The 20,490-nt window shown below is 38.9% G+C and overlaps 1 protein-coding gene across 22 annotated transcripts in view; it reads right to left on the bottom strand.

Annotated features, from left to right (window-relative positions):
- The window catches only part of Nek11 (NIMA related kinase 11), a 328,322-nt gene that overhangs the window by 126,217 nt on the left and 181,615 nt on the right, over positions 1-20,490 (bottom strand). For 21 of the 22 annotated variants that reach the window (XR_015441122.1, XR_015441120.1, XR_015441118.1 and 18 more), the window contains one exon: positions 10,612-10,772. Coding sequence is in view for 15 of the 22 variants with exons in the window: in XM_087186939.1 (XP_087043065.1) it covers positions 10,612-10,772 (161 nt within the window). In the remaining 7 variants the exon portion in view is untranslated. Of the gene's footprint in view, positions 1-8,375; positions 10,773-20,490 lie in introns of all 22 variants that reach the window. The other variant, XR_015441124.1, reaches the window with a different exon arrangement.

Genomic DNA, 20,490 nt, shown 5'->3' with positions numbered 1-20,490 from the left:
CAGGCTTATCAAGGCAGGGAAATAGCTGGTGCATCCCAGAAACAGGAAGATTAGTGTGACTGGAGTGGAGTGAGGGTGAGTCTCATAATGATGAGAGAGAAGGGTTCAGCAAGGTAATGGTGATGAGGATGTGCTGAAAGGCCATTTCACAGAGTTGGCTGTTTACTCTGAATGAGATGGGGGATTTTTCACTGGCAGTTCAGTTAAAAACTATTGTTAAAATCCACTGGGGAGGTGAAGAAGGCTTTGGCAGTAAAAGTAGAGGTACTAAGTTATGGTCTTTCTATACATACCTCAAAGGTCAAGCTAATAGGTTTTTCTTACAAATTGGATGTGAATATGAGTGAAAGGAGGTGAGCCAAAGTTAACTCAAGTGGAGCTAATTTGCATGGGACTGGTGTGTACAAAGTTCACATTACTTAAGAATGTCTATTAGAGGTCCACATGACCTCTAACTCTACTCTGGGGCAGACTGGATACATGAGTCTAGAATTCTCCAGAGATAGAAATGATTCATGAAAACACATTGAGGGATTGTCATCCAATATATACTATCCAAATATGTGAGGCTGGGATGTCCACAAAGGTGAAACTATGTTTGTTTATTACTATACATACCCACTGTCTAAAACACTCAAATAAGTGACATATAAGTGAATGGCCCAGTAACAACACATCTACTTTTGTTTCTGCCATTTGCATTACTCAGCAATTACCAAATCTACTTTTCTGCAAACTGTATCCACAACAGCCCTGGAAAATGTCATTAAGTTATAGAAACCAGAGTACCAAGGTGACCTTACCCATTTTCTGTACATTCATATATACCTTTCACAACTCAGTTAGAAGATGATCTCATTAGAAGTCAAGCCCTTGCTTATATGCATTCATAATTCATGGGGAGGCAGAGGATGCTGCTTAGCACAAAGCCAGAGGACAGAGATGATGGTACCTTTGTAGGGGCTGCTCTGGAATCAGGAAGCTAAGATCATAACTCCTATTTCACTACTCATGGTTGCCTTTTTCCCTAAAATGTGTGTAGTGATGAGAACACAGTGACGTCTTCAAAATTCAAACTGCACACAAGCCTCTCCCTCTGCTCCCATAACACTAAATGCCTCTGTTGCTGAATTCAGAATTTCTGAAATGTGACTGCCAATATGTCTACATCTCACTGCTAATGGCTTGTTTACTCTGCATTATTAAAACCTTGTAACTGCTGCCGCCTCTTATTAATACCCAGATTCCCATCAAGTCAGAGCCTGGAGGGTTGCTTCAGGGTTTCAAAGACAATCGTAGGCATCTAATGACAGAATTCGTAGGATGTTTTAGATTACAGTTTGAAAAGAGAAGAAAAAAGAAAGTGGAGCAGTTGGACTGGTGACATGGCACCTACCCAAGAATGCAAGGTAATGGATTTCCAGGTGTGGGAGGCCCAGCACTCCCTCTGCTTCACCCCATGCCCAGAATTCCAGCAGCATGGACAACAGGAAGCTGTTCCAATCAATCCCCTCCATTTGTTCTTGATTGACTACTTAATCTCTTTATATACTACTTGTCCACTAGTTTGGGGGGAAAAGTTCTGCTAATTTAAGAGAAGCTTAATGCATTGGACAAAAGAGAAAGAATTTTCAAATTCCAAAAGGAACCCTTGGTGATATACACCTATTTACTGAAGATTACTATTTATGTCCCACAGAGTAAGTAGAAATTTTGGCCCTGTGTTTTAAACATGATTTTAAATCCTCAGATTATAGTCCACTGTCACACATCTTGCAGCAGTCCTTGAGGTCCTAAGCATCTCCTTTTCTTTTCATTTACTAATTTCTACATTAAGTCATATACTCATCCCAAATATCTAACAGTTGTATCAGTGCATATTTGCTTGTTTGAATACCAGGTCTGCCATTGGATAAGTGTTCTCTCTGTTCCATAGTTTCTTAAATTTGTGAAATAAAATGGAAAATATAGACCCCATGTGTTCCAGATTAGCAGGTTACATAGAAAGGACAGCACCTCCAATAATGTCTCAATGGGCCACACTCCTTCCTTCTAGGCTGAGAAAGAGTCTCATCTTTCAAGGGACCTAAGTTTTAAAGTTAGCACTTGTGATAAAATCAATTACACACAATGAAATGGTACTCATATCTCCTTTTCAGCTACATTAAATTAATTTTCTCTGTGAAATTAAATAATAAAATAGTTATAGAGATATTATAGAGTAAAAGCAATAAACCCTTACATTTTTGTTTGCAAGAGATATTTAGAACAATTTCCATATTTTTTGCAGGATTTTTTTTATACTGTATGGTCAAAGCACCTCAGTTCTGATGACAGCTAGGGAGACAGAACTGGTCTGGAAGGGGGCTGGTAAAGAGGGAGCAGGTTGTGGGAAAAACCATCCCAACTGGTTTTATTGGCTTGGCAAAAATCACCTCCCCACACACACCCTCACCCCCCCAACTCTAGGAGCAGCACAGCAGAATTCAGGGCATCTCACACTGTACATCATTGTCCTCTTGCTCCCATACTAGTAGGGCCTCTGCTTATCCATCAACAGGGAGGCCATTGGCTGTGACCTTACCACTCACACTGAAAGGAACACAGAGACTCTTGAATTCTTGCTCAGTTTGACTTTGTCTTTATCCATCCTATTATTTCCTTCTTTTCCCTCCATGTTTTGGTATTGGAGTAAGAGGTGTTGGAATGATCCTAAACAAAACAGTGAATCTAAATTTAAAAGATGTAGGCAGAGGAGCAAAGCTGCCCCCAGTGCAGAGGAGGCAAACCTTCTGGGCCACTGTACCATAGCCCCAAGCGCTGAGGAGCTGAGCCCTGTGGGCATCAGCAGCAAACATTCCCCCTGCCCCCTTGAAATGAGAAGACACATAAACAAGTTTCAAAACCAGACTTCCAGATCACCTAAAGCAACCCCAAAGGAAAACGAGATGGAACACTCTGATACTCAACCACCTGGACTCCCTGAACTGGCAAGGAAAGAGGATTTGGGAAAACATTAAATCAGAAATAATTTCTCAGATATCAGCAGAGACTGGGCCCGTAGTGGAAGACATGATTAATAAATCTAGAGAGGACACAGATAAAAAAATAGAGCTGAGGAACATGATGGAATCCCAACATAGGAAACAAACGGAATCCATAAAACAAATGCAAAACAGATTTCCAGGAGATTAAAAACTCCATTGAAAGTTTATGCAGCAGAATGAGCCAATGTGAGGACAGAATTTCAGATATAGAAGATAAGATTCCAATTAGTGACCAGGAAAAGAAAAATTTCTTTAAAATAGTAAGGGACCACGAGAAATAAATCCAGCAGCTGCTAGATGATGCAAAGAAGAATAACATAAGACTGATTGGAGTCAATGAAGAAACAGGAGAGAGTGCAGATGACATAAAAAAACTGTTCACAGAAGTGATGGCAGAAAATTTCCCAAGCAGGGGAAAAGAATTTAACATATAGATAAGTGAGGCATATAGGACTCCAACTAGCCTTGATCTAAATTTAAAAGATGTAGGGATAAAGGACTTTCATAAAGTTCACTGTGCTATATTCCACAGGAAAGTCTCGCTGGTCACTAAATGACCAGTAATTAACTGTGCTTCATCATGGATAATAGACAGCAGAGAAGGAGGGGGGAAGAACTATGATAATAATGAGGGGGATGGGGGCAAGTGTTGTAATTGGTCCATCAAAGTCTCTCCTTTGAGCAACACACATTGAGTCTACACAAGGCTAATTACCTGGGAGGAAAGGCACACCAAAAAGGTAGTGTCCATGAACACTTTAGCCAGGCCAGTTGCTTTGTAGTCTGGGACACAGCTCAGGGGGACACTGATGGAGAAGTGACTATACCTTGCAATAGTGAGGCATCTGCTCCTAAGAGCTCATGACCTCTGAGGTTAATTCATGACAAAAAGTGTTTCCTCTCATGATTGAAGTTAAACGAGTTAGGTCAGATTGTGCAAAAAAGCAGGTAACTCAGTGTCACTATTGGGATTCAAGAGTTTTAGCATCTTCTACAAAAAGGCAGAGTAGATGGAGAAATCTGCATTGCTTAACAGATTAATTTTCATAATTCAGCATTTTTCCTAGAACTGGTAAAAATTTTGCCTTTTACATAGCTCAGTAATTCTGTTAAGTAAAAGAGGTCTTGGTACAGTGTCAGCTAATCCAATGATCAAAACTACTCCTCATACCTAATAAATTTCCTGTATCATCAGTGGTGTGGGAAGGACTATCATTGTGCAGAGGAAAGACTGTGAGAGTGGCTAAAAGAGAGTTCAGCTCTGCCACTTATGAGCTCTGTGAGTTTGGAAAAGTCACCTTCTTGAATCTTAGTTTCTTCCTATGCAAAGCTGGAATATCACAGGAGTCTCATCTTTCAAGGGGCCTGAGTTTTAAAGTCAGCACTTGTGATAAAATCAATTATACACAAAATATCCTCTGCTGCTATTTCTTTTTCAAACACCAAATGAGATAATTGACTTGCACTGAGGGATTATGCTGTACAAAGAACTCATGTCTTTAAATCTGTCAGTCTAGAGCAACAACTCAAAAAACAAGAGATTCATAATCTGAGGCACAAGGATGAAGATGCAGTCAGGTGCTGGGTATTTACGTCCTGCAGCTCATTCTCACTCTGGGGCATTCACATTTTGATTGAAATGTGAGATGGAGTTCCTACAATCCCTAACTCAGGCCCTTTCTTTTCTTCCCCCCTACTTTATCCCTCACTTTACCCTCTCCCTTGTTAGAATTCATCTAGTTAAATTTTAGTTTGATGCAGTTCATCTAAAATACATGTATTAAAGAGTCACTGTAAGACTGCTAAATTAAAATATTTCATCAGTGGCAGCTATGAGGTGTGTCACATCTCTTTTCAGGAGACAGCCTGCTAGAAGGAGCATAGGGAGCTGACAGCCCTTCCCCTACCCAGGCAGCTTCCAGGACCTACCATAGGGTTTGTAGGAGGGGAGGATCCACCCAGACAGCTCTCTTAACTGCACCTGTGCCAGCTCAGGGGACACTAGGGCCAGGTGACTGCTGCCTACAGTAGGACTCTGCAACCTTGAAGCCAGAAGACTTTGCCCTGGGGTACCCTATCAGCCTGGCAGAGTCTTTTTCAGTCCACTTCAGTCCAAGGTTCTCATCCAATCTTTCCCTCCCCCTTCTTCCTTCCCTTCCCTTCCCTTTCCTTTTCTTTCCCTTTCCTTTCTATTTCCTTTCCTTTTCCTCCCCTTCCCTTTTCTTCTTTGCTTCCTTTTTTTCTTTTTTCCTCCCACCCTTCCTCCTCCTTCATTTCCTCTTTTTCTTCCCCTCAAAGGTGCCACAAAATGATTTGTGGCTCTACCCACCTATTTCACAAGTATTTCCTTTTCATTTCTAAGTGTATCTTGTCATCTGCCTCCCAGAGGTTTAGAACTGAGATAAAAGGAACATTCTGGGAATGTTAGCAATGAATGTAATAATGATTATTATCTGATTAAAAGAATGACTCCACTAACAGCAAAACTGTGAGGCATCTTCCCTCATGATGGTCTGATCCAAGGCTTCTCAAGAGAACCTCAGGCCTTACCTACCCTGCATCCAGTTCTCTGTCCCTGTGACAATGTTCCAAGAAGAAGAACACCTTTGCTTTTCCTAATGCTTCACTGCACTGAGCGAATTTCAAATCAACAAAAGATTTGAGAACTTCTGAATTAGCTAGGGAAAAAATGGACCTCTGTGGTCCTTTTTACCAAGAAAAAACACCAGGGTTCTGAAGAGCCTTCTTAGCAAAAGCTTCAGTGAAAGCCACATTCATTAAACAGAGTCTTTGCTGAGAGAGTTCTTGTCATGTCATTATTGTTGACCTTGAATGTGTAGTACAGGGGTACATAGGCCAATTATTAGACTTGGAGAGGAAAATGATGGTCAAGGTAGTAAGAAAAAGACAGCAAAATTAATGAAAGATCAAACTTGAAGCCCTAAGAACCGTCCTTTAGTGCATAAGAAACACTTCTCAGAGACAAGTCATGCTGTGGAGAACCTAGTTGTGATGACAGCTATCAATGCCATTCTCCTCATATCTGAGAGGCTTGTTCCAATTTGGTGAGCACAAACTTCACAGAGAAGGTATCAACAATATCATAATGGCTTGTGATCAAAGTATTATTGATGTTTCACTTATCACAGCAGAGAAATGACTGGCAAGCAACAGCAATTAGGAACTTAATAAAATTGTGTTTGGAGATGCCACTGCTGAAAAGATTGTCATGGTTGGTAAAAGAACTCAATAATTAATCACAATAAAGCTGATCCTGTTTTTCTTTCTGAAAGTACTTCCTCCATCAAAATATGATTCCTATCTGAAGAAAAAGGAATCAACTTTGGTCTGAGTGCTCACATAAGAGCCATGGTATGATGACCTCTTAGGCACACCCTAGCATGTTCAGGGTCAAGAGCTAGGCTAGGGGAAGAGAAGAAGAGAATATCCTAGAGATGGCTGTAATCCACAAGGTCAACAGTGACTAGGGTCTCAGCACTGAGTTTGCAAGAATAATTAATTACTATGTTGCTAAGAAAAGAATTCCAAAAAGAAGAATCAACACCAATCACAATCCCACACCAACCACTTTTGGGGAGGGAAAAACTATATTGAATTAGTACTAACAACAACAACAAATGGACTTGTAATTACCTGTCCCCAATACAAATTACTTTCTTGTGATTTATACTCCTGTTTCTATTACACCAAGTCCATGCTAGGTCAATATGCCTTATGTAATAGAGGAAATGATGGCTCAGGAATGTGACTGTCTTGGCCCTGAGCATGGTTCAGACCTTTCCCTAGCTGTTGTAACCACAGGCAAGTTACTTCTCTCTCAGAGACCATTATAGCTTGTATTTAGATATTTCACCAAAGCCTCATGGTGGGGCTTTTTGGAGATGATTGGACCTAGGGTGTGTGAATGTGGATTAAGGGTGTGTGATAACTAAATTGGTATTGCATAGATATGGGTCTGGAAAATAGGAAGGCCCATCCTAGGAATCAGTGGCAACACCCAAAAGGGTTATAGTCTGGATAAGATAAAAGAGAAAGGGGGGCTTGCTGCTACTGCTGCTGCTGCTACTTTGCTTGCTGCCTCCTGCCTGCTCTGCCATGGACTGTTTCTCCTCTACCATGTCCCTTTTGCCATGGCATCCTGACTTGGAGCCAGCCAAGTATGGACTGAAACCTCAAACTGTGAGCCAAAATAAACCTTTCCTCCTTTAACTTGTGGTTCTCATGTATTTTGTCTCAGCAATGAGAGAAGTAACTAAGAGAGTGTCTTCATCTGGAAAACATGAAAACAGGAATAACCACCGAATAGGAGTCTGTGAGACAAAATGCATCATGGATATACAAAGCTTTAACATCTTGCCTCAACAAATAATTTAAAATCAATCAAACTTTGTCCTACAACATGTGACAGATACATAGCTCAGAGAACAAAATCACTACCTGGCATTTATCATGTGCCTTACAACATAAGAAGAGCTTTTTTCATGCTAAAACTGCAAAAATCTCATTTTAACATTAAAGACTTTTGGAAGTATCATAAAAGGGACATATGATGGCTGGGTAACTTTGTAATAATAATAGCTAAATTATTAGAAAGTATTTATTAAGTAAAAATAAGTTCTGGCACTATTCTAAATGCTGTATACTAATTAATCTTGAAACCATTTTTTGAGGTAGGAACCACTATTCTCCCATTTCACAGGTTAGAAAATTGAGGCACAGTGAAGTTTAGTAATTTGTTGAAGGTTATACAACTTGCAAATGACAAAGAAACCAGCCATCTGATTTCCAACCTTGTGTTCTAACAACCATACCAAAATTGGTGCTCCTAGGGCTGACAAAGTTCTACTTCTTGACCTAAATGTTATTTGCAATATATTTTATTCATGTGGCTGAGCTGGCTGCAATTTATTTTTAAAAATCTTAAATTATGTTAGAAAATCAAATTTTACCACTTGATGCTGTGAGCAAAACTTGAGCATGTATTTTGTATATCATGTGTTTTCACTACAATAGGCACAGAATGAAATTTCTGTAATACTGCAATAATAATTGTTTTAGTTACAGTGGACCCTTGACTTATGAACTCAATTTATTCATGAGGGTTGGTTGTAACTCAAGTTGTTTGTAAAATACCCATAATTTGTTCTGAACCTCCCAAAGCAACCCTTAACTAACCTTTTCATAATAAAAAGGGTTGTATAATGTGTGTAATTCACCAGAAACATGAATAATTTTCTTAGTGTATTCACCAAAAAGTTATAAAATGTGCCTAACTTACCAGAAACAACAATTTCATACTGTACTCACCATTCAAGTTGACATCTTTGGCTTGGAGGAAGGGAGGATGAAATGGAAGGTGGCTATTGTTTAGCAGAAGAGTACCTTTCCATAAGAACAACAGGAATTTGGCTCTGTAGTGTCTTTTCTGTTTTTGGAAGAGTCTGTAGCCCACTAGGACCTGCTTCTGGCTCACTAGGTCTCAACCTTTTCAGAAATAAAAACTGGTCTAAGGCTGTCTGTTTCTGTCTTTTCTTTAACACTGTTCTGTAATATGACATGACATTGTCATTAAGCAAGTGAATGCAATAATTGGGTTTTTCTCTGGGTGGGTGTTCTCTACAAATATTTGTAGTCTGTCCATTTTTTCAGGATTTCCTTTATTTCAGAAGAACTTTGCTGCACTGATTGTTGATACTTCCACTCCTCTTCAGAAAACTCCTCAGCTGCCATTCTCTGTTGCTCAGCCAGAAGTTGTTGAAGTTCCTCTGTAGACAATTCCTCTGAGTGTTCCTCTACCAGTTCCTCAACATCACCACTGTTTACCTACAAGCCTATGGACTCTGCTATAGTGATACTGTCATCAATCACAGGGTCAATTGAAGGCTCAGGCTCCTCTACACAGCCTTCAAATCTCTCTCCTGTATAATTTTAGGGCAGATTTTCTTCCAGGCAGATCTCAGTGTCCTTAAAGAGACATTGGCCCAGAATTTCTCAGTTAACCCCACACAGGAAAGCTTGTTGTAATGTTCCTTCCAGAATTCTTTAAGGGTTAAATCTGTATCTGAAATCATCTGGAAGCACTTCAGAAACAGTTCCTTGGTAAATAGCTTCTTAAAGTTAGCTATAACCTGCTGATCAATAGGCTGCAGTAGAGGAGTTGTATTAGGTGGGAGGAACTCAACTGAGAGTCATGGGAATTCTTCAGCCAATTCTTCTTCCAAATCTCGTGGGTGAGTGGTGAATTGTCTATGATGAGAAGAGCCTTGAGTGGTAAACCTCTGTCCTCTAGATATTTCTTAACAGTAAGACAGAAAGTCTCCCTGATCCACACACACACACACGCACACACAAAGTACTCTTGTTACCCAGGCTTTTGGATTAGATATCCACATGACCCCAGGCCTATTCTTCATGACTTTATGTTTTCTAAACACTCCAGGGGTCTCAGAGAGATAATCCAAGACAGGCTTTATCTTGAGGTCACCTCTTACATTGGCACATAGCAATAAGTTTAGCCTATCTTTCATAGGCTTGTGGCTTGGCATTTTCTTCTTTTCCTGGGTAACGTATGTTCTCATGAGCATTTTCTTCCAGAAAAGGCCAAATTCATCACAGTTGAAAACTTGAAGAGCAAAAGCCATTTCTCTGTGTCATCTGAAAGTGGTGTATGTAATCTTCAGCAGCCCTTTTATCAGCACAGGCTTCTTCACTATGCCTAGTTACACTATGAACCCTAGTTTTTGCTTTAAAATTGTGAAACCACCCCTTACTGGCACAAAATGTTTTGCCAGTACCACTTGTTGATGGATTATCCCTTATAAGATCTGCATTTATAGCCCTAGCTTTTTCACAAATTATAGACTCAGGCTATAACCTGCCATCTGCTTTTCATTTTTTCACACTAATAATAGCCTTTCTACCTTGTCTAACACTGCTGATCATGACTTACTAATTTGAGTAACACCTTTAGCAACACTAGCTTCCTTATACAAATCTTTTCTCTGTAAGATTGCGAGATTCTGGTTTTGACATGCTGTACATATTACTGAGATTTGTCACACAAACACCACTCTCACATTTCTTCACAATTTCCTTCTTCTTTTTTATTGTGATTGCTCTCTTTATCTTCCTTTCCATCCTCAGCTTCTTTTCTAGCATTTTGGGGCCATTTTGATACCAGTAATTGTATCAACTATATAAAGCACTGACCAAAATTATGTCCACAAATATGTGCACTTGGGCTCAGAATGACACTTACATATTTTTATATATGTAAAATGGTATCGTGAGGTTTTGTTTACGACCATGAAGTTCAGGTCATAACTAAATTCTTTGGTTGTAAGTTAAAATTAAAATTCCAGTCATAACCTAAGTTGTTCACATGTGAGGCCAGTCGTAACTCGAGAGTCCATTGTATTTGCATTACATTTATAATTAAGACTCAAAAATCTGATTACAAGGAAAACAAGTATATTGAAAAATTCCATTCTCCCTATACAAGACTCTTGCAGCTCTGCTACTTCCAGCAGGCAACAGCAGGTACCTGTTGATTTGTTCTATAAGTAGGCTCAGATTCCTCAACCAGGACCTCTCCCTCTGGTCCTAAGGACACTGTTTCTTCTTCCTGCTCCTCACTCTCTTCAGAACAGGAATCAAACACATCAGCATAATACTCTTCAGCCACAAGTGGGTCTTCTGGGATCTCTGAAATAAAGTATAAGCAACAATCTCAGTCATTACAATATGAAGCTAGGATCCTCTGTGTTTTCCCGGAGGTGTATATTTGCTTGCTCTAACAAAGCTTTAATGAAGTGTAGGGTGGAGTCAGCAAAATGAAACCAATTGTGGAAAGGAAGAATACTTTCATTAGCAGCTACTTTTTGAAGGTAGGAGAATAAAGTCATGAAACAAGAAAAAAATGATATGCTTTAAAGTCTTTGCATTTGGAACCATGAATCCTTACTAAAAATGAGGATATTTAGGAGCAAAACAAGGTCAAGATACCTTGGGAAGCAGGCTCTACTACACAAAATGTTTTTAGCAGAGTCAGTTCTAATGAAACTATGTTAGCATTATTCTCAGAGTCTCTTTTTTTAAAAAAAAAAGTTAGTAGTGAGACAAAAAAAGATGGGTAGGATATATACCAAAGGCACTTTGGTAAGGTGGGGAAAATATCACAATTCTTTTATAAAAGGCTATGACAGCTTTTGAAATGGACTTCATTCTGGCTGGTCCTACAACCCAAGTTACTTGATGCAACATCATTAGTGACTAAAACAGAAGTGGTTCTTATAACAATCTTCAACAGAGAATGGACAAGAATGGATCAAATAAAGCATAGCATTATAAATTCTATAATTTTTTAATGGGGACCTAGAAACAAAGAAACATCTTTAGGTTGGGAGAGGAGTAAATTACATAGTGATACCCTAACAACATAAAGTACTGGCCATTTTATTTACTTATTTATTTATTTAGGCTTTCACCCATTTGCTTTTTTTTCTTTTATCTAGTTTTTATTTTTAATTAGTACAGGTTTGCATTACATAATGATTTAATTCCTTGAACATATACACCTTGATTTTTTTTATCCCCTTTCACTCCTCTCCCTCCCTATTTCCCCCTTCTCTTGATCCCCTTCCCATTTGAAAAAGACTTAACTCCCCACTTTCTATGATCTATCTCTTATTATTACAATTTTGGTTTCTCATATAAGATAAACCATAATATAAGTTTATGTGTCTGACTTGTTTCACTTAACATTATGGTCTCAATGTGCATCCATTTTCCTAAAGATGACTCGTTTATCCTTCTTTATGGCAAAGTATACTCCATTATATATAAATAAATGTTCTTTATTCATCTGTTGATGGACATATAGGTCTTTTCAAAGATTTAGCTATTATGAATTGTTCTGCTATTAACATGGGTATGCACATATCTGTAATATAATGTATTTAATTCTTTTAGGAAGATACCTAGAAGGGTAATACTAGGTCAAATAGAATTTCTACTTTTAGCTTTATGAGGAATCTACACATTGATCTCCAGTGGCTGTACTAGTTTATATTCCCACCAACAATGTAGAAGGGTTGCTTTTTCCCCATAGCCTCTCCAGCATTTTAGACTTTGCAATACTCTCTGAACTCATAAACAAAATTATTCTTCTAAATTATAACACAAAATGCTGTTTTTCAATCTATTGATGCTGTTTTCTCTCTAGAGGATAAGAAAATCAAATTTTGAAATCTGCCTCTATCATCTTCTATATAAAAGTCTGGATGAGATTCTTAAACTTACTGAGCTCGTCTTTGTCCAGTAAAATTTACATAAGGGCAGTGTATCCAAGTAGCTATGAAGATTCAATAGTAAGATGCTTATGAAACCATTTGTGTATAGGGAAACTTCATACAAACGTTCACTCGATTTCTACATCTGCACAAATTGCCTTTGTATTTACTAACTCCAGAACTCTTTGAAAATAAAGTACTTAGTGGATGTAGAATTCCTTGTCAAGGGAAGACTTTGAAATCTATGTTTTCCACCTAAAACAGATGAGGTTATACAGTAGAATAAGAGATAAAATTACATATATTCAAATCCACTTTGCCAAATCTGAGGAAGGGGCATATTAAGGATCCTGCACATTTAGCAATTTCATCACAGCCTGTTTCCCCTTCAGATCACTGACTCTCAGTGCCAGATGAGAAAAAGGATTTGTATGTAGGAGCAATGTCTTGTAAAAATCTTTATTTAACCTACATTCAGAAGGTCAAGATTATTACAGCATGAGAAGTATATGGAAATCAAAATCATCCACTGGGAGTTTTCCAGTTTTGCCATCAAAGAGGGGCATGTGTTGAATACAACAGTAGATGGAACCAAAATTTTCATATTTTCTCCTATGTCTCAGCCTTCCCTTCATCCCTTCCTTAATCTCAATCTCTGCATCTCTTTTAGGGTTGCCTATGATCTCTCCTTCTCCTTGCTTCTCTCTCTCTCTCTCTCTTTCTCTCTCTCTCTCTTTCTCTCTCTCTCTCTCTGTGCCTTTTTATCCCATCTGCCTAGCTTGTAGAACAGGCTGGAATGAGTGCTTTGATACTTCTTAAGGAAGTGCCACTGCCTTGGTCCAGCTCATTTTCAAAGGGAAAAGTCAAAAGAAATGTAAGTCTGTTTAAACTCCGTTTATCAAGCTTCATGTGTCTGAGCGCGCTGCAGACAGGCAGGTCTGTGCACACCCTACCGAGGTCCTGAGTCATGTGGAAGACACCGAATCACCCCACTGCAGACAGGCAGCCACCTGATGCCACATTACAAAGACGCAGAGGACACCAGACCACCAGACCAAGGTACTGAGTCCCACTGTTCCCGGCCCAGAGGTAGGGGCTTCTGAGCCATCGTCCCACTGCTCCTGGTCCAGAGGAAGGGGCTTCCCGGTCACCATCCCCCCCGCTGCTCCCAGCCCAGAGGAAAGGGCTTTTGGGCCACCTTTTGTCCCGCTGCTCCTGGCCCAGAGGAAGGGGCTTCTGGGCCACCATCCCTCCCACCAATCCCAGCCCAGAGGGAGGGACTTCTGAGCAACCATCCCATTGCTCCTGGTCCAGAGGAAGGGGTTTCCCAGCCACCATCCCTCTGGCTGCTCCCAGCCCACAGGAAAGGGCTTTTGGGTCACCATCCCTACCGCTGCTCCCGTCCCCTGTCCCACCTCACCCACCTCAGAGGAGGTAATCCGTGCAGGCGCTAACACCCCCCCGCCCCACTTGAAATGAGAAAACACGTCAATAAGTCTCAAAACCAGACTTCCAGATCACCTACAGCAACCCCAAAGGGAAATGAGATGGAACACTCTGATACTCAACCACCTGGACCCACACAACTGGCAACAAAAGGGGATATGGAAAAAATGAAATCAGAAATAATTTCTCAGATAACAGGAGAAATTGTGTCCCTAGTGCAAGACATGATTAATAAATCTAAAGAGGAGCTGAGGAACATGATAGAATCCCAACATAAGAAACAAATGAAATCCACAAAACAGATGCAAATAGATTACCAGGACATGAAAAACTCCATTGAAAGTCTACACAGCAGAATGAGCCAGTGTGAGGACAGAATTTCAGATATAGAAGATAAGATTGCAATTAGTGACCAGGAAAAGAAAAATTGCTTCAAAATTATAAGGGAACACAAGAAATCAATCCAACAGCTGCTAGATGATGAAAAAAAGAATAACATAAGACTGATTGGGCTCAATGAAGAAACAGGAGAGAGTGCAGATGACATAAAAAATCTCTTCACAGAAATAATTGCAGAAAACTTCCCAAGCAGGGGACAAGAGCTTGACATACAGATAACTGAGGCATATAGGACTCCAAATAGCCTTGATCAGAAAAAACTACACATAGGCATATAATTGTTAAGATTCCAGAAACTCCACAGAAGAACAAAGTTCTCCAAGCAGTCAGAGAAAAGAAACAAAATCACATACAAAGGAAAACCCATCAGAATCACGGCAGACTTCTCAACACAAACCATCAAGGCAAGAAGAGATTGGAGTGACATATTCCAAGCCCTAAAAGAAAACAACCTCCAACCCAGATTGATGTACCCTGCAAAACTATCTTTCAAAACAGGTGGAGAAATAAGATACTTTCATGACAAAGAGCACCTTAGGAACTTTGTGAATACCAAACCAGCACTCCAAAGAATTTTACACAATAGCCTAGGAACACACATTGAGGATCACAACCCCAGGAAGCAAAGCAGAATGAACCCATCTGGCATGACAAGAAATTAAATGTAAAGGGGGAGAACCCAACAAAAAGAAAAAGTGATGGCAATGACAAGTCAATACGTTTCAGTTATAACCATCAATGTTAATGGTCTCAATTCACCAAGCAAAAGAAAGAGACTGGCAGAATGGGTCAAGAAGCAAAATCCAACAATATGCTGCATACAAGAAACACACTTGATTCAAAAGGAAACTCATAGACTGAAAGTTAAAGGGTGGAAAACAATACTGCATGTGACAGGAACCCAAAAAAAAAGCAGGAGTAGCTATCCTCTTGGCAGATCAAGTAGATTTCAAACCAACACTGATTAAGAGAGACGAAGAAGGACACTACATCTTTGGAAAGGGAACAATCCAAGAGGAAGAGATGACAATCATAAATATCTATACACCAAACACTAGTGCACTCAACTATATAAAACAAATACTAATGGACATGAAAAGTCATATATGCACTAATACAATTGTAGTGGGGGACCTCAACACCCCACTGTCACAAATAGATAGATCAACTAGACTAAAAATAAGTAATGAAATACTAGAACTCAATCGAACTCTTGAACAAATGAACTTAACAGATGTTTACAGAGTCTTCCACCCCACAAAATCAGAATACACATTCTTCTCAGCTGCACATGGGTTATTCTCAAAAATAGACCACATACTCACACATAGAACATGTTTAAGTAAGTGCAAAGGAATTGAAGTTATCCCCTGTATATTATCAGACCATAGTGCGATGAAATTGGAGATCAATAGCAAAAGAAACTCAAAAAATTTCATAAACACATGGAAATTGAACAACACACTTGTGAATAACCAATGGGTCACAGAGGAAATTAAAGAAGAAATCAGACAGTTCCTTAAATTAAATGACAATGACAATACAACATATCGGAATCTGTGGGACACAATGAAAGCAGTCTAACGAGGGAAATTCATAGCAGAGAATATGCATATTAGGAAAACAGAACGAGCCCAATTAAACAACCTGATGCTAAACCTCAAGCTTCTAGAAAAAGAAGAGCAGGATAACCCCAAAGCTCACACAAGGGAGGAAATTATAAAGATCAGAGGAGAAATCAATGCAATGGAGACTAAGAGAATGATACAAAAAATCAATGAAGCCAAGAGTTGGTTCTTCGAAAAAATCAACAAAATTGACAAACCTTTAGTCAACCTTGTCAGAAAAAGGAAAGAAAAGGCCCAAATCCATGCAATTAGGAATGAAAAGGGTGAAATGACAGCAGACCCAGCAGAAATCCAGATGATCATCAATACCTACTTCCAGAACCTATACACCAATAAGATGAACAACACAGAAGAAATGGACAGATTCCTAGATACATATGAATTACCAAAGTTGAACAAAGAAGACCTAAAAATTCTGAACAACCCAATAGCAACCCATGAAATTGAAAATGTAATTAAAAATTTATCAACTAAGAAAAGCCCGGGCCCTGATGGCTTCACTGTTGAATTCTACAAGACATTTAGAGAGGAACTGCTGCCACTACTGTTTAAACTCTTCAATGAAATTGAAAGGGAAGCAATACTCCCAAATTCATTCCTGGAAGCAAGCATCACCTTGATCCCCAAAGCAGAGAAAGACCCAACGAAAAAGAGAACTATAGGCCAATCTCACTAATGAACATAGATGCAAAAATCCTTAATAAGATACTGGCAAACAGAATGCAGAAGATCATCAGGAAGATCATACACCCTGATCAAGTGGGATTCATCCCAGGGATGCAGGGATGTTTCAATATACAAAAATCAATTAATGTAATACACTATATCAATAGAGCCAAGGACAAAAACCATATGACTATCTCCATAGACGCAGAAAAAGCATTTAACAAAATCCAACATGCATTTATGATAAAAACCCTACAAAAAATTGGAATAGATGGTCTCTACCTCAAACTGATAGAAGCCACCTATGAAAAACCAACAGCCAATATCATACTAAATGGTCAAAAACTGAAGTCCTTTACACTCAAATCAGGAACAAGACAAGGATGTCCACTATCACCACTCTTGTTCAATATAGTTCTGGAAACATTAGCCACGGCAATTAGACAACAGAAAGAAATAAAAGGAATAAAGATAGGCAATGAAGAAGTCAAATTGTCATTATTGGCAGATGACATGATACTCTATATAAAAGACCCCAAGAACTCCACCAAAAGTCTTCTAGACTTAATAACCAAATTCAGTCAAGTAGCTGGTTACATGGTCAACACACAAAAATCAATAGCTTTCCTCTACACGAATGACAGACTCACTGAGAGAGAAATAGGGCAAATAATTCCTTTCACAATAGCATCCAAAAAACTGAAATACCTAGGAATCATCCTAACGAAAGAAATCAAAGACCTCTTCTCTGAAAACTATGGCACTCTGAAAAGAGAGATTGAAGATGATATCAGAAAATGGACAGACATCCCCTGCTCTTGGGTAGGAAGGATTAATATAGTGAAAATGGCCATATTTCCAAAACTGCTATATAGATTTAATGCAATTCCAATTGAGATCCCACCAGCATACTTCATCGACCTCAAGAAAACAATCCAAAAATTCATTTGGAACAAGAAGAGACCCAGAATAGCAAAAGCAATTCTAGGTAACAGAGACATGGCAGGGGGTATCACAATCCCCAACCTGTAACTATACTACAAAGCTATTGTGATAAAAACAGCATGGTACTGGCAAAGAAACAGACTTGAGGACCAGTGGAACAGATTAGAACATGCAGAAAGAAACAACGCCAGACACACTCAGCCATCTCATCTTTGATAAAGGAGCCAAACACCCTCACTGGAGGAAAGATAGCCTCTTTAATAAATGGTGCTGGAAAAATTGGAATTCAACTTGCCAAAGATTAAAACTAGACCCATATCTCTTACCATGCACTAAACTAAAATCAAAATGGATTAAATATCTAAATATTAAAATAGAAACTCTGAACCAGTTGGAACAGAGGTTAGGTAGAACCCTTGAAGACATCGGTGTTGGAAAAGATTTTATGAACAAAACCTCAGTTGCCCATGAACTAGCACAATCAACAAATGGGATCTCTTCTTATTAAAAAGCTTCTGCACAACAAGAGAAACCACCAGCAGTGTGAAGAGACAACCCACAATGTGGGAAAAATATCTTCATCTGCTCTTCCTCAGACAAAGGTCTACTGTCTCGAATCTATAAAGAACTTAAAAAGATCAGACCTCCCAAATTTAAAGACCCAATCCAAAAATGGGCATCTGAAATGAACAGACATTTCTCAGACAAAGAATTGGAAATAGCAAATAAATACATGAAAAAATGTTCAACATCACTGATCATTCGAGAGATGCAAATGAAAACAATGCTGAGATTCCACTTCACTCCAGAAAGAATGGCTGCTATCATGAAATCAACCAATAACAAATGCTGGCCTGGCTGTGGGGAAAGAGGAACCCTGCTCCACTGCTGGTGGGAGTGTAGACTGGTGCAAGCACTGTGGAAATCAGTATGGAGATACCTCAAAGAACTAGGACTAGAAGTCCCATTTGACCCTGCTGTTCCACTGCTGGGGATCTTCCCCAAAGAATTAAAAGAATCATACCACAGTGATATATGCACATCCATGTTCATAGCAGCGCAGTTTGTAATAGCTAAAACTTGGAAACAGCCCAAATGCCCATCAACTGGTGACTGGATAAAGAAAATGTGGTATTTTTATAAAATGGAGTACTACTCAGCCATAAAAAATGAGAAGTTAGAGACATTTATAGCTAAGTGGATGCACATTGAAGCAATACTCTTAAGTGAAATAAATAGGACACAGATGTGTAAATACTGAATAGTTTCTCTGGTGTGAGAAACTGAAAGTGTAAATAAGGACTAAATGTATAATAGGTAATGTGAAATAGGAAGAAAAGGGGCAAAGGGGAAGGAAGTGGGAGGGCTAGGGGAAAGGATAGAAGGGAATGGGATTAATATGAGAAAATGGAAAAATAGGAACAAAATCTTTGTAAATACGGAGGACTGGAGGGGTTGAAGGGAGGACTGGGCAAGGGTGAAAAATAAGAACCAAGAGAGACTATGTAAAGGTGCAAATTTCCAATGATGAATGTCATTATATCGTATACCTAAAATGTACCAATGATTAGAATGAATAATCGATAATGTAAAATAGGAAGAAAAGGTCCAAAGAGGTAGGGGTAGTGGGAGGCACAGGGGAAAGGAAAGAAGGGAAAGGAAAAAATGATGAGAAATGGAAAAAATGGAAATAAAGTCTTTGTAAATGGGGAAGGCTGGAGGGCATGAAGGGAGGGCTAGGAATGGGGAAAAAATAAGTACCAAGATGCATTATGTAAAGGCACAATTCCCAGTGAGAAATGTAATTGTGTTGTATACCTACAATGTACCAATAAAAGAATTTAATACCAAAAAAAAAGAAAAGCTTCATGTTTCTGTAAGTGGGTGCAGTTTAAAGCCTTGTTATGCTAAGGATCATTTCTCCTGTCACTGAAGGGAAAATGGTCTGTGATAAACAGCTTTAATTTTCTCATACCCTGAAGTCAACCTCATAACAAATGCACCAAAGTAGCATTCCAGATCTTCTCTGTGCTGGGTGTGTTATGGAAGGAATCCAATAGTGGTCATCCAAGCTTGGTGTGAGGAGAAAGAGAAGTGATCATCCTTTTCCAAGTGATATTTGTCAGACTCTTCAATGAAGGTCCAAATAAATAAATCCATTTCTCTAGGATTAAAGTGAGCAGCAGGATGCAGGCAGGGCTTGTTAAAACACATGGCCTGGGACAACCCCAAAGTTGTTAACTGGGGAGGTCTGGGGGTGGGGGCTTGAAAATTTTTATTTCTAATAAGTTGTAGGGATTGCTGGTGCTGTAGGTCCAGGCACTGCCCTCTGAGAACCACTGCTATAAGATGCAATCAGTTTAAATAAAAGTAGTATCACATAATACTATGTAGAAGATAAGACACACAATATTTTATACTATCTCTACACCTTCAAATCTTTCTATGTTAAGGCTAAAACATGAACAGAAATAAACTATTTTAGAAGAACCTGAATTGTGTAATTAATTGTCTTAACTACTTACAATCTTACTTAACTACTTACTTAACTACTTACAATCTCTATGTAGCAATAAGTAATGAGATGATCCCCATTTTATTAATAGGGAAGCACAAAACTAAAGATGAATAACCATAAGCTGCATCTGTTACATGTGCATAGTACTGCACAATTTTAAACCACATTTATATCCACTATTCCATCTGATTACTGCAAAGACTCTTCAAGTTAGACTAGGAGGACATTTTTTTCTGACCACTTTTTGGATAAGGAAAGTGAGGCTTGGACAGGGTAATAACCAACTAGAGGTTACACAGCTACACACATGTAGGACATGAGATTAGAATGCAAATCATCTAAATCATATCTTTCTTTCACCAAATCAGTGCTATTTTATGTTTAGTTAGGAATTTTCATCTTTACTAGTCAAACTATTTTAAAGTATGAGTATCTTTCCCATATTGGACAAGGGAAAGAACTTTGACTTATGTAACAGAAAAAAATGAAGCTTACTCATCCTTACAAATTATCTTATGCGAGCTGAGGAT

The sequence above is a fragment of the Heterocephalus glaber genome, unplaced genomic scaffold (genome assembly GCF_053883595.1).
Source record: "Heterocephalus glaber isolate CG9 unplaced genomic scaffold, H.glaber_assembly_v1.0 deba00001504, whole genome shotgun sequence".
NCBI lineage: Eukaryota > Metazoa > Chordata > Mammalia > Rodentia > Bathyergidae > Heterocephalus > Heterocephalus glaber.
The sequence above is the reverse complement of the archived record's forward strand: the minus strand, read 5'-3'. Positions and strand labels throughout refer to the sequence as shown.